General features: G+C 34.9%; 1 protein-coding gene across 6 annotated transcripts; it reads right to left on the minus strand.

The window, feature by feature from the left end:
* Positions 1-7: 7 nt before the first annotated feature.
* LOC18437419 (beta-glucosidase 13) lies at positions 8-11254 on the minus strand. Of its 6 annotated transcripts, none has more exons than XR_016047839.1 (12): positions 11017-11254; positions 10863-10921; positions 10558-10633; positions 5838-5915; positions 5608-5695; positions 4661-4913; positions 3735-3846; positions 3427-3647; positions 1802-1833; positions 1599-1701; positions 929-1037; positions 8-340 (listed from the first exon to the last, which is right to left on the minus strand). XR_016047839.1 is itself a non-coding variant. In XM_006847629.4 (12 exons), exons 1-12 carry the CDS (start codon positions 11225-11227, stop codon positions 109-111), a joined length of 1578 nt encoding a protein of 525 aa, XP_006847692.1. In that variant the 5' UTR covers positions 11228-11254; the 3' UTR covers positions 8-108. The 6 variants fall into 6 exon arrangements, 4 of the variants coding, with proteins under 4 accessions (XP_006847692.1, XP_020524843.1, XP_088712210.1 ...); XM_006847629.4 differs by having other exon boundaries at positions 3731-3846; XM_020669184.2 differs by having other exon boundaries at positions 3731-3846; positions 5838-5918.
* Positions 11255-15538: the final 4284 nt, after the last annotated feature.

A 15538-nucleotide genomic window follows, 5' to 3' on the forward strand; every position in this document is an offset into this window, starting at 1 on the left:
AAGGATATGGGATAATATACCTAGGTCCATTATAAATACTCAAAAAAATACACAAGGATATGGCATAATATATACTTAGGTCCATTATTAATACATTCTCATTACAAATTACATAGTATCATGGGTAATGAAATTCTTCAAGTCATGCCTGTTATATTTAGGATTTGGAATTTTTCCTCCAAGAAAGCTTGATAGCCAATAGGCAGAATATTTGGGATATCTCTTTGCATTGTCCAGGAAGTCAACGTAGTAGACACCAAAGCGAACAGTGTACCCATTCTCCCATTCAAAATTGTCAAGGAGGGACCATATAATGTAACCCTTAACCCTCACTCCTTCCCTACACACATAAATACACAAGTAAGGGAGTCTTGATTTAAAAGTAGTGATTTTAACAATGTTAAAAAAGTACGACTTGTGCTCTGACTTGCTGGGCACCTGAGCCCGAGGCCTGCCAATCTGATTGGTGTGAGTCCGACTCGGATACATACTGAGAAATACAAAGAAGTTTAAAAAAGTGGTTGATCCAGGTGGTTGAGATTCTTTGGTTGGAATCGCTTGGTTCCCACAGGTTGGACTAGCAGTCTTTTAAACATTATTGGATGATAATTCTTATGATGGTGGAGATAATTATATGCACACTAGGTTCTTATGCCCTTAATTTAGCACTTGCTAATTTTTCTAAGGAGAAAGTTCATATAAGGTTGCAACCTTAAAATTAAGCTGCACTTCAAAAATCCATCGAAAAAAGGTTTTTTTGGTGTTGGAGAATACTCTAATTGTTCATCTTGACATTGGCATGTACGAGTACGACATTTTATAAGTAAGGTTGCATCCTTATCTAAACTTCTTTCAACCTCTGTATATGTGTATATGCGTGTAGTACTTCATTGACTATAATTGATTTTCATGTCTCTCTCATTCATACCTCAAGGCTTCTAGGATGGATGGCATGTGCCAGCGATGGTAGTCCACTCTCCAAGTGTCATTGAGGCATTGTTTGAGGGAGATGGTATGGTTGTTGTATTCATCCACACCTGGAAAAACCAAAAAGTTTCACTCCTTTAAGTCTCGAGTTCAAATTTTGTCAAAAAAGAAAAAAAATACTAAATTCGAATTCTTTTGCTAAAGCATCATGGAGAGAGTTGCACAATGGAACTACATGTGATTATACATGCCATTTCTATTGTATGATTTTTTTCCTTCTAATATACAAAGAAAAAGTATTTTGTAATGTTGTTCAAATGTCAATGGAAAATGCAGTTGTGACGCATGAAAAATTGTTGTCTAATTCAATAATCATAGAGCAGAAAAAAGGGAGGATTTTGAGCCGAAAAAATTGGCCATATTGTGATGTTATTTTTGTGTAGTCCATATCTTCACATATCAATGCTTCAATTTTGACGCTTCAAATTCCAGAGCCATAGGAGTAACAGATTTACAGGCCATGACAAAGGTTGGATCCCAATTTTGCGATGAAGTATAATTTTATAAATTTTGTAAAATTTGACGTGGCTAGAACTTCAAGCATGCATTAGTGCAAGTAAATTATAGAGTTAAGAGTGGAACATCATGTTTAATGTTTAAGATTGTGTTACCATTCTCTGTGATGTAAATGATGGGGTTGTCATAACGCTTATTTACGTACACCAGCAGCTCCTTCAGACCTTGTGGGTACACGTATAGCCAAGAAGAAGCAGCCTTCATACACCAACATTCATGAGAGAGAGAGAATCTTACATTTGGATCCATATAGAAGAGAAATGGACTTAGAGAGAAGAGAGAGATTGTGGATTCCTACCTTTGGGCCAATGGGGAGGCCATTCCTTTCATCTGCAAAATGTCTTATTAATTAGAAACAAAAAATTACTGAAATTTTTTAAGAAAATGGCATAAGGTCTGAAGGAGGATTAGGGAAATTTATTGAAATATCCTAATTTATCAAATATTTAACATTTTAATTTGTTTAGCCATTTCGACTCAGATTTATGAGAAAAGATAAGAATATGCCTCATCTCTTACGTGCATTTTGACAAAATTTCCATTAGAAAAATAGCCGATTTAGATTGGATTGCTTTGGACTTGGCCGGACCATTCTGTCTCCTTTATGGGAACGGGACTCGGTTGTGTATTTTCAAAATTGTTTGGGTTTATAAGAAGGCGATACTATCAGAAGCACTACCGATCATTCTGATCATCAAAAAATTGATTGATTCTTCGCCTTTGGTATTACAGCGACAGAAAGTAATTAGCTGAACTTCAGTGGGGCTGATTGCTCTACTTTGGCGAGTATTTTTTTTTTTGATTTCTCTTTAGTTTTTTCTTTTGATTTTTTCTTCCCCCAAATTTGTACCATTTTGATCATCTACGATAGCCTTAACGGATTTTTTAATATCAAAACTTTGATTTCACCAAAACTACAAGGTCAAAATTTGGGCTTTTTACTTTTTTTTACCTTAATATGTGGGGATTGCTTGTAAAGAGAACATTTATTTTTTGTACATGGAAGTCATAATCATTCTCACTCAATAGATGTCAAGTTGGATTGTTCGAGATAAGTCACAAAGTCTCATAATTTTTTTTGAGAATTTTGTGTCTATTCAATGTCACTCTTACAACCACCTTGTTTTTTTTTTTATGTCAAGTTGGATGTCTTGGGGTGAGTCACCCAAGTCTAAGAAGTTTTTTTTTTTTGGGGACTTTGTATTTATCCAATGACACTTTTATAACCACCCATTTAAAAATTTTAGGAATAAGAATGATTGTGATTTCTATGTACAAAAGATAAATTGTTCTCTTTATAGCAATCCTTTTTCCTCATAATGGGAAATGTTTCTATGTGACCTTAACAACATATAAATTATATGTGACCCCACTTCTTATCTGTTTGATTTTAATTGAACGGCTACAATTGTTTATACCATAATGCCACGTCAAACACTGTTTTATTTTTATTATTTTTCTACAAAACATTTTTGGATGAAATTTTGGGCTTTCCAAATCTGGAAAAAATAAATTTTTTTTTATAAAAAAATAAATGACCAAAATGCTTTTGCAATTTTCAAAGGTATTATGATAATGATTCATAACAGGAATTTTTTTTTTTTAATATTTTAGTCATGTGCGCTCCTGTCAGATTTATGCATGTCCCAAATTTTGTTTGAAAATTATGTGTAATATGAAAATAAAAAATAAAGCACTATGAGCCATCTGATCAAGTTAAGCGCTAGCTTGTGAATTGTGACTCAAGTCATCTCAACCATCTACTATAGCTGAGACCAGGGGTCACATATAGCATATATGTGGTTGGAGTCACATATAGCATATATGTGGTTGGAGTCACATAGAAAGCCCTCTGATTAATTATTCCTTAAAAACTTCTAGGGGGTGAGAGAGAGAAAAAGAGAGAGGGGGGGTAGGTCTTACAAGATTTAGAAACATAAGCGTCGAGAGAGTAGCGAATTGGTGGTGTGGGCAGCAGATGTGGAATATTAGACGCATATCTTGCTGTATAGTAATTGAGCCCAATGAAGTCATATGACCCCCTCACAATATCACTTTGCTCTTGGGTGAATTTGGGTAGTCTTTCTCCCACGTATTCTCTCATAGTTATCGGATAATCTCCCCGAACCAGTGGCTCCACAAACCTATCCACCCAACAAAATGACACTCATAAGCTACATAACACACACACTCTCTCTCTGTGTATAAGCCAATCGATTGTCCATACCAACCAAGGGTGAAGTCCAGCTCTCTAATGGCAGCTTCTTGATCCTCAGTCGAGTTAGTGAGCGGCAGGAGCCACCTGCACGAAGCTGACATCCCAATCTCTCCATTTTGTACTTCCTGGGCATGCAACCTCAAGATTCAATGGTGTTTTGCAACATTTGGATTCTATGGGTAAATAAACGGGTTGGATCACCTCAAAAAATCACATAGGTTGTCAAGTAAATGATTTGTCAATGAAATGCTTACTTTTAAAAGATGATTTAATTAAATACATTCGTAGCCATCTTTTTAATACATGTTTTTATCTGTTAAGAGCCTGAACAAGTAAAAGTATTTTAATAATTTAAAATTGATTATGGGGCTGAGCTAAAAGAACATAAACACATCCCCTTGTCTTAGGTTCCAAACCTGGAATACGGTTTTTCATCATGCCTCTTATACCTAAACGTCATGGGTATTTACATCACTTGACGATGCTATCCTTTCATTATCAAGGCCCAAGCTTGGGATATATATATATATGATTAGGATATGTGTTTTGGGTTTGGAATCCAAAAGAAATAGGAGCCTTTTATTAAAAGACACGGTTTCTATGCGTCCAGCCCGCATACTGTAGAAATACGAGCTTGGCAACAAATATATTTTTTAAATATAATTGGATCTTGATTTTTAGAGAATATATAATCTAGAACATGAATATCTTGAATATAAAAATAAAATAAAATTGAAAACTAAAAATACTAATTATATTAAAAAAACATTTGGACCGTTAGTTACACTTGTTTTTAGATGGACCACCTAGTATTCCTCAGGACTGCATATTATTGTAGAAATGCAGTCCAGCCCGGATGAAACAATTTTCCTTTACGGAATCTTTATGTGCCAAGAGAGATACATTCATTTTCAGAAGTGATTTGAGAGAGAGAGATACCTTGTAATTGTTTCTATAGAGTTGGACAGCATTTGCATGAGCTAGGATGAAGTTATGGGCAACTTGGTATGGCTCTATTGCTGAATTCCCTTCCCTACAATCCCCCAAGCCTACCGAACAACGCCCTGGGGCTTTGATGCCCAAATCATAGCCGTCTGCAGCCACAGTCAAGGGCTCATTTATGGTGATCCAATATTTCACTCTATCTCCAAATTCTTTAAAACAAATATCAGAGTAGTCTCGAAAGTCATCCCTGCAAAGCACATTACATTTCTGTTAGTGTTTGATTAGGTTTAGGCCTTAGGAGAAGTACTTGATTCGACTCACCTGTCCGTTTTATTCTCGAGGGATGTCGGACTTGACGTGCATTTTAAATCAATGCAAATCTATTGCTGCCTTAGGTCAACATATTTGATCTTTAAAAATAATGCAGATCTGATTATCTTTGAAAAATTGATTCAAGCAACTAAAAATAATAAATATATGGTCAAGAAGGTCATTATTTTCCAATAAATGGGTGGATGGTGAGAGAGTGGAACCTATCACTTGGATGCTGCCATGTTTTGGTGGGTCCCCCTTGCCTCAATATCGACGTGGATGATTGGATTATGATCATTAGTCTTCAATGTTAATATAAAACACAATATTTCTTCCATGTTTCTTGTTGCAGAGTGATTCTGGTTAATTTCTTAATGCACAGTAAAGGCTTTTTCATTTTTGATTTTTTGTTTTCTCCCTTTAAACCTAGAAGAGATGCAATAAAAATAAGCCTAAAATATTGAAGAAAAGTTTAGTCCACTTCCAACAATCTATCTTAGAGATGGAATTGAGATCCAAAATTTTATAGGTTGATGATCCGACCATGATGATGATTGATTAATATTATTGATACTTAAATTGAGATACTTATTTAGTTAAATAAACTAGGCTTGTGAAGAGATACATACACAATTTTAGAACTCAAGAATCCTCCATATTCTTCCTCAAGGGCTTGGGGTACATCCCAATGAAACAATGTCACAAAAGGCTCGATCCCTGTTCAATTAATTTTCATAAATCATTTTAAAGGACATTTTAATGTTTCATATGTGTCCAAGGGGAGCAACAAAATAGTAAATAAATAAAGGGGCAATTGAAGGGAATAAAATGTGAAAAAAGGGGTGCTTGATATTATTACCATGAAGGACCAAGTCATTGATGAGGTCGTTGTAGTATTTGATGCCCTCCTTGTTCACTCCTCCTTTCAGATGTCCTCCTACTTTTCAAAAGATAATGGCATCAAGTGGATTATTGTATACAATGACATCATTATGTTCTTTATGGTCATAAATGAAAAAGCAGGGTTTTAAAAAATGTCGATGTTGATTGGAAAATGTTTATGGTCAGAATGAAAAAGCAGGGTTTTAAAAAATGTCGATGTGGATTGGAAAATCTTTATGGTCATAAATGAAAAAGCAGGGTTTTAAAAAATGTCAATATGGATTGGAAAAGCGAGATCCGATTCCTAACATATATCGGAAACTTACTGGTTCTATCAAAAACCTGCCAATCTAGCTCGAGATTCTATTTTTTATTATTCTCAAGTTTTATTTTCTTCTTTGTTTTTTATTTTTTATTTGGGATTTACCTAGACTTGTTTTGAATTCATGAAATGGTCCGAGCCTAGTCCAGACCACAAAGAGCGGGCTGGGCTTGGGCTTACGAAAAATAGTATATTTCAAGAATCCAATATGTACTAAAAGTTTTGTAGGCCGGGCCAGGCCAGGCCAATATTAACCTGAAAATATTTTGGGCTTACAATGTTTGGGCCGGAAAAAGTGGTCCAATCTAGCCCGACCCAAAAGTCCATCGACCGGTCGGGGCCCTTTAATAGCCCTATTTGGGAATTTTCAATTTTATGACAAACAAAAGTAACGGCATGCATGTGGGTTAGGTGTACGTGAAAATTTGGTAAGACTTGACAGAGAGGGTAAGAGTTGACAGAGAGAGAGAGAGAGACAAATATTTTATGTAGAGGGTCCAATGTTACGTGGTCGGTTTCGTGCACGTCAAACTTTGATGGGGATTTTTTTTTTTTTATTGGTTATTTCAATGGGGAAGATAGGCCTCTAACTTTATGGGACTTTATTATTATTATTATTATTGGACATTTCAATGAAAAATACAGGCCTCTATCTGTTTGTTTCTTTGTCAATTAGGTGTGGGGATGCTATCACCATGACCTAATCCTTTTCCATATAACTTTGATGGGACTTGAGAGCTTCCATTCCAATTCTAGGTGCATATGAAGTAAGTTTCGTAAAGAAGGTTTAAAGAGGTCATCCATAGTCATCAAAATCCTCCCGCTACCGATCTGGTGTGGGGCAGTGCTAGAAAACATACCTGGGAGCCATAGATACATACGGTCCAGGTCATCTAGAATTGGTCTGGGTATCCCACCCAAAAACCCATGCTAAAAAGGGTTAAAAACAAAAAGAAATTCTTCAAAAATATGTAAGTATGTTTAAATTATAATTAAACAAAATGCATCCAAATGGAATTAAAAAAATTGTGAAAAAATGGATTTTAAAAAATCAATTTGTGCTATGGGTATTTTAAAACTAATCTAAAAAAAAGAATTTTTTTTTAAAATAAGTATTCATGGCTAAAATATTTTGCAATCTTTTTCAAAACAATAAAAAACATTAAAAATCTACTACAATATATATATATATATTTTAAGGTCATGGCTCGTCCACCCTAACTAGCCAGAACCGGCCATGGCCAGTGAAGGGAAAAGTTTACATAAGGTTGCAACCTTAAAATATAGAACTACGGATCCATCCAAAAAGGTTGTTTTAATGTTGAAAAACCCTGTGATCGAACATCTCGACATCGAGATGTATGACTACGAAAAATAAAAAGATTTTGCATTTCAGAAATAGTGCATCTTACAACATATTATCTATACTGTCCATTTTCAAAATTTCCATATGTTTATAGATCTACTTAATTTTAACCATTTTTTAAATTTAAAATTTTATAATTAGATATAAAAATAGATTTTGAGATAATCCTAAGACTATTTTATATCAAAATTATATATTATGATAAAATTTGAATGTTCAGTTTAGATGGATTGTTTAAGGTTGCAACCTTATGGAAAACTGCACTCTTGAAAGAAAGACTAATGTGATCTTGTTAGGGAATATATTTTTTTAAATTTTTCTTCTTTTCACCTTTTTTTTTTTTTTGGCAAAAATCACTTACAAGTAGTCATATTATAATAACTCTTGTTTCAAAAAAAATAAAACTAACAAATCCAATATCTTAAATACCTTGATGCCACTAAATTAATTTTATTTGAACAAAAAAAATATTCACAATTCTTATGCTTGGGAATATAAAGACAATATAATTAAATATAGCAAAAAATAAAAAGAGAGTACTGGAGATTACCTCAACCTGGCTTATTACACCACATACCGAGTCACCACATTTGATTGTTTGGGATCAACGATCATTCTTCAATCTCAACAGGGAAAGCAAGCTTAGGCTAAACCTTTTAATGGAACAATGAGCTCCTTTATCACAAATCTCAAACCCTTAGGCGAATCCCCTTACCAACTTAGTTTGAGAGAGATGTTTCACTTTTCTGCTACAACCCTATAGCCTAAAACCCCAATAAGAGATGAGAGATTATGAGAGAGTTGAGAGAACCATAATGAAAGAGATATTAAAGATGAGAGAGTGGGGTGTGCACTTTTGGGTCTCTTGAGAGAGAGAATCTTTCTTAAAAGAGAGATAAACTAAGTGGGGCGTGCCCCCTCTATGGGATGTGAGAGAGTGAGATATGAATTAGGTGCAAGAGATAAGGTGATTAGGGTTTTCTTTGACTTGCTTCTTTTCGTGAGATTGAATATGAACAATTGATCTTGGGTGACTTATAGGGTGAGAGATTTGAGCCCATCATTCTATAGATGGACCATTACCATTATGGAAGGCGCTAAAACTTTTATCCCCATTCATAAACCATTTTCTCATTAATAGAAATTAAATAAAATAACTTCATTCATAATATAGTGCTTACCAAAATAATGCACAATCCTCCTCATGCTTTCCAAACATCATTTGAAAGCTTCTTCAAGGCAAAATCTTTCCAAAACACTTCAAATATTTATCTTCAAGCCAAAACTTGAATTAACACAAGGAAAGTTTCATTAGGGTGGGGAATGCCACCTTAGGTGGTACTTCATAGGTGCACCCACATGCAATGGTAGGCTTATTAACATATTGAGCCTCCCATACAATATTAAAATTAATTATATGATTTTTTAGAAATTTATAAAATCAAATTTGAATATTTAAAAAAATATATCTATTTTTATAAATCCAAATTTAATAAATAAAATATCCAGAGATTTAGAAAAAATTCAAATAACAATTCTAAAAATCATATATCAATAAAACTCACATAACTAAATTCATCAGATGGGAAAAGGATCTATATAGTCTAAGAATTAAATAAATAAATATTGGGACACTCCACCTTCAACTGTGGACTACGGTTCACACTTGTTTTATCAAACCGACCCAGTGTTTTTCATGACCCATAGTTCAGGCAGAGACACATTAGTGGGTCACCAAAGTTTGGTTGATGAGTCAAGGGGTCGTAATCTCAGTTTGTGGATTTCAGGTTCTCCCCTGGAGGCGTACCAAGGTCATCTAGACTTGATGCGACAACAACTCATATGGCGCAATGGGTATCTCTTGCACATGCATATGCTTTATTATGAAAGGTGATTTACTTTCTCGAAACGACCGTGGATGATGCTTTGACCCCTGTCTTTAAATGTTGCCCCTGTCTTTGAAAGCCACCATCATACACAAGGGTCACAAGTCCCTCCGCTCATTCATCCGGGCATACTCAAACATCATCAACGAATGATCTATTAGAACCCTTATTAGATAGTTTTTTATGCTCAAGTAATATAGGTTTTTTCTAACTGACTAGCCTAACTCGTCAAGTTCAGTCCGGTATCGGTAAACATCATTTGCTTTTGTATCAAAATGTTTATTACAAACATTTATAAGGCTTTTATGGCCACACTCACCCAACAGTGACCAATTCTGGGAACCACAATGGACACTAGTCAATATGGCCAATTTTACAAACGCTCATGAGGGATATGGTACAATCAAAATTGGTTTGACCACTAAATAGTTTGGCTATTTTTACTTTTTATATTGAAAAGAAAGATACATTGCTTTCATCCGCCCCCATGATCCAGAGTTGAAAGGAATTAAAAAGGGTGCACAAGAGAAAGAGGTTTAACGACAAGGAAAACAATGGAGATCACGTGAAAAGCGTAGCACCGGTTATTGGGAATCGTGATTTTTTTTTGAAGAAAACAAGAGAAAATTGTATATTTTATTAAATTTAGTTTTGATAAACAATTAAAAACGTAGTTAGGTTAGTGGGAACTTCGATTATTATATATGATTAGAAAAAGGAAATCAAATGACCAAAATAGCCCTTGCTTAACACTGAATTTACCATATTACCCCTCCAAAATTAGTGGTGACAATGACCCAGATCCTGACATGGATCAAAAGATATCGATCGGGACTCGGATTTGGACTTGATCGGCCAACTTAAAAATTAAAATATTGATGTATTTAACTATATTTAATCTATATAATAAAATATATTTTTATATTGGAATTCATACCCAAATTCAAATAAGGTCCAAAATTTATACCAAGACCCATATTTGGAGCCGGATCAAGTCTACCCCTCCGGCCCGGGTGGGTCCGGGTCCATTGCCACCCCTACCTCTAATGGTTTGCAAATTAAGATTGTAATTAAATGACTATTACACCCTGAACCCCAAGGATGAAGTGGTATAGCAACATACTTGGTAGAATCCTGGACCAGGAGAGGGAGAATCTGTAGGCATTCAAACCCACCTCTGTAACCATCCTTACATCCTCCTGAAAACACCAAATTCCTTAATAAGATCATGGTAAAAACAAATCAGGAGAGAGAGCATGTAATTATGGAGGAGCAGATTGCATAAATGAAACTTGTTTCTAATTTATGCAGAGAGAATTTTCCTGATATGATCATGCAAGCATATATAAGATAAATGTTATGCCCCCATCTCTCTGTTTTCTTGTTTTGCCTCTCCCTTCTTTTTCCTCATATGTTAGAGAGGGGAACCTTGTATTGGTGATAAGAATCCGCGGAAAAATCCCCATTGCTTCTATCATCTATCTTCTCTGCAAAAACCCAATATTAACTTATGCTCAACTGACAAAACCAATTCTTTACAACCTTTATTTCCTTTTTCTAGAGAGAAATCCATGAAAAATACCAGGATGATCATGGGTAAAACTGTCCCAGATGCTCGGTCCTCTTCCTCCTTCTTTCACCGCTCCTTCCACCTGATAAGATGAAGTTGACACTCCAAATACAAAATCCGACGGAAAATCTGACCTTTCGGGAGGATTTTCGGCAATAGTTCCTGCCAAAAACAGCGAGCATATGAGCGATGAAATGATCCACCAGAAACTGTTCATCTGCATATTCGTTGCAAGTCTCTCTCTTTCAATGGTGGAGTTTATGGAGTGACACGATTTTATACCAAGGACGCGGTCTCTATGACTTCACGGACTCGCGTGTAGAAATGGGGAAACATAATTTAATAGTAAATTTTAGGAAATATATAATCTATGTAAATTATTGATCAGTACAACAAAATAAATTTTAAAAACCAAAAATGACATTTCTTATTGAAAATATTTAAACTGTTGATTTTACTTTTTCTTTCGAAAACTATTATTTATGTTTCTACCAATAAACTTTCTTTGGTGGATGGTGTAGATGTCGAAACCCGCATAATAACAGGTGCGGGCTAGCAATTATCTTCCTAAACAATCTCTAACTGTATCGTGGATCATTTCATTGGTTTCTCCGAAATCATAACTCTTATGTAATGCAAGGACGTGCTTAAAATATCATTTAAAATAATCAAATCACCTCAAAAAGTAGCCATGGTGATTAACTCAACCGGTTTACCAATATAGGGGTTTCTTTAGTCAAATCAATTCACTCAAATACCTTCTCGAGTAATTTCAAGGGCTAGAAGATATTCTACTCCCTCGGGAGTATGCTATTCATTTACTTTCTCGACTAAAACTCCACCTAGGATTAGTTTTAGGACCCGAAAATTTGGGGATATAGATTAACCTCAATAATATTTTTCCTAATTGCACTCTCTAAGTACTTGTATTAGAAAACTCAAATTTCAAATACTTATTTATTTATTTATTTTGAGAACAATCTTCTAACGGTTCTAAGGTGGATACCAAAATTTGATATTGAGAAAATCTCCCAGGTCATCTAACTAAGGGAGTAGATAGGGGTGGCAATGGGTCAAGGACCGGGACCAAGACCGCATATTATAGAAATGCAGTCCAGTCCCCATGAAACGATTAAAAATGTATAGAGGGCCAAAATATGTCCACCACTATTCTTAAAAGAAAATTGTTTCATGTGGGCTGCACCGCATGACTACATATATGGTCCAAAAAGTGTAAAGCATCGATCTTAAAGATGGATGCAAGTAGGGGTGGCAGTGGGACGGATATGGGTTGGGTCCGGTTGGATCCGGACCCAGACCTAAGCGTATTCAGGTCTAGGTTTTGGATCTGAACTCGACCTGTCGGGTCAAAAAGTTGGACCCGTATACGTCAAGTCCTGGGTCTGGACGGGTCCATTTCCACTTCACTATGAGCTTCCTTTCTTATAGCCTACGATAGTGAACAATAGAGAACTGATTTTTTGAGGGGTGGGCAATGAGAGAGAGAGAGAGAGCTATGTCTCCAAGAAAGAGAGAGAGAGAGAATCATAGAGAGGGAGGAAGGTGATGGGGTTTGGTCTTTTGGGGAACTAGGAGAAGAATAAAAGTATTGAAACGATTTTAAGGTTGGCGCTTTGATACTTGTGTAAACTAAAAATTCGCATCTAGGTACTCGTCGAGTCGGGTATAGCAAGACTTGTACTCGGACCCAAGACTTTTCGATTATCCTTTGACCCGCCCGCTGGTCCAAAACTTGGACCCATAGCCGGACCTGTGTTGGGTATACCCGGTGGGTACGAGTTGGGTCCGGATCCATTGCCACCCCTATATGCAAGTAGGTGGTCCATCTAAAAACAATAAAAACTAACGATCCAAATGTTTTATTACAAGAATTATTATTTGTAGTTTTTAAAATTTACTTATTTTTTTTTATAATCATGATCTCCATATTAGAGATTACATGTTCTTAAAAATTAAATAAAAAAATCCATCTAAAAAACAGATTTATTAATAGGCCCGCATTTCTACATATGAGGGCTTGGCCTCATAAAAACCGGGTCCATTGGTAAATGTTGTTTGTCTATATCGTCTTGAGCCATTCAATTGTATTACGTATTCCATACGTCAGGTTTTGAAACTTTTATTAAGAAAATTATCGTAAATATATCTATATTTCAGTAAAAATGAAAAAAAAGAACTCTTAAATTTTAAAAACCTCATCTACACCATTTTTCACTATTGTTGACCTTTTTTGGATCAAAATGACTTTCACGGTAGTCTTTTTACTATAAAGAGTATTACGGTAATTTAAATACCATAAAGAACATTATGATAATTTAAATACCGTAATTTATAAAAAAATACATACGGTAATTTATATACCATAATTCTTAAACATTTTATATAATAATTTAATTATCATAATGTATTAACATAAAATTACGATACTCAAAATACCGTAATGTCTTCCACATGTTTGTGTACTCTCTCTCTCTCTTGAGTTTCTCTCTTTACAATAGTTCAAAGCCCCTCCCCAAAGAACCAAAAAGTTTTAGCAGAGACAAGCTCGCTTTTGATGATTATTCAAAGACATTTTCAGAACCATCTTCATCAGATTAGAGAGAGAATCTATTATTATTATTTTATGAATTTTTAGAGAGAGAAACTCAAAACCATGAGCTCCATGAGCACGCTGGCAGCTGCTATAACAGGGTTTTTCACAATATTTTTCCTCACTTACGTTCTATGGTGGAGAAAACGATTCCAGGAAGAAAATGCCGTAAGTTCAATTTCCGGCGACTTATCCAGTGAACGTTATCAGAGACAATTAAGGAGCTCCTCACCTCATATGCTGGAAAAACCAAGCCACGGCCGCCACAATGCCAGTAGCCTCAATTACTGCTGATTTTCCAGCGACTTCACCACCACAGCTTGACAATTTCCAAGTTCACAGGGACAATTTTCAAATTCACGGAGAGGGTGGGAGGAGAGTGGTAACCTTGATATTAATTTCGATTTGAAGATTTTGGACTATTACGGTAATTAAAGTACTGTAATATTATTTTAAAGTATTACAGTATTCTAATTACCGTAATACTCTAAGTATTATAGTATTTTAATTATTGTCATACTCTTTCAATTTATTACGGTATTTCAATTACCGTAAAGCTTAAAATCTATTAGAGTAAAAAGACTATTGTGAAGGTTATTTTGGTTCGAAAAAAAACTCAAAATTGTAAAAAACAAGTAGGTGAGGTTTTAAAAATTAATATTTTTTTTTCAATTATAATAAAATATAAATATATTAACAATAATTTACTTTTTTTATTAAGGTTTTCAAATTTCAAAGAGCAGGCTTGAACTATTCAAAAGACGAAGCCACTGTCGCTCCATGTGGTCCCCTCACTTTAAAGTCCTCTAATCCGTAATCGGAGAAATAGTCAGAGATCTTGTTTTTCTCATTGGTTCTTTTGTCACTTTTCCCTCACATCAGCAACTGTTACTTTTCGTTTTGGTGAAATTACAATAAAAAAAAAAAAAAAACCCTCCAAGACTACGCTCTCTATGTAACTTTTTCTCTCATTATGTTTTTTCCAAAACTGCAACTACCCTTCCAATTAAAATAAAAAATAAAAAAATATCTAAGCTACCGTTCCTTATTTTTACATTATCCGTACCTCTCTCTCTTCTATCAAGCCAAAATAGGGGCTTCGATACTGTACAAATGCGGTTCGACAGTAACGCTTCAGTACTGTGTAAAGTACAGTCCGGTAGTAGTGCTTCAGTACTCTGTAAAGTACGGTCCGACAGTAAGACTCCGGTAGTGTGTAAATTGTGGTTCAACAATTGAAAAGGATGGTCAGATAGTTGTAAAGGGTGGTCTGGCAGTAGATGTTACTGGATTTTAAGGATCCAACATTATGTAAAAGGTGGTCCGGTAGTACTCAGTTTCGGTCCGGTAGTTGTCTTAGGGCAGTTTCGCACTTGTGCGATCTGGCATTGTAATGGTGTGCTCCAGCAGTGTACTATTGGGGTCCAAAAGTCAATATCAAATCTGTCCAAAATGACTTTTATGTACGAAAAGGGCATTTCTATGTAAAAAAAATGAACTTTTTTCTTTTAGGGCGTATTTGTATACAAAGTTTGCTTTAGAAAAAAAAGTGAGAAAAAAGATTGGTTGGGGGTAACTTCTATAGAAAATGTAGTCTTGGGCTTTTTTGTAATTTTTCCTTTCATTTAAAAAATAAAAAATTACTTCATCATATTTAAAGTTAGCGAAAAACACTTTAAACAATGGAAATCTCCATGATGGCTCTAAAATCAATTTCCAACACTGTAAATAAAGTTCGAAACTAAAAAAAAATATAGATCTTGCGAATCTATGAGCACTTATTTTTAAGGAGATATGGACGGTCTAGATAATTTATTATAATAACAATATTTTTAGAGCTTGAAATCCTTTCTTTTTTTTCTTCACAACCATAATGTTCAAATGAAGATCATCGATATAAAGGCTTTCTAATACGTGAATTAC

This window comes from Amborella trichopoda, chromosome 13, assembly GCF_054954075.1.
Source record: "Amborella trichopoda isolate Santa Cruz 75 chromosome 13, AtrichopodaSantaCruz75HAP2 v2.0, whole genome shotgun sequence".
NCBI lineage: Eukaryota > Viridiplantae > Streptophyta > Magnoliopsida > Amborellales > Amborellaceae > Amborella > Amborella trichopoda.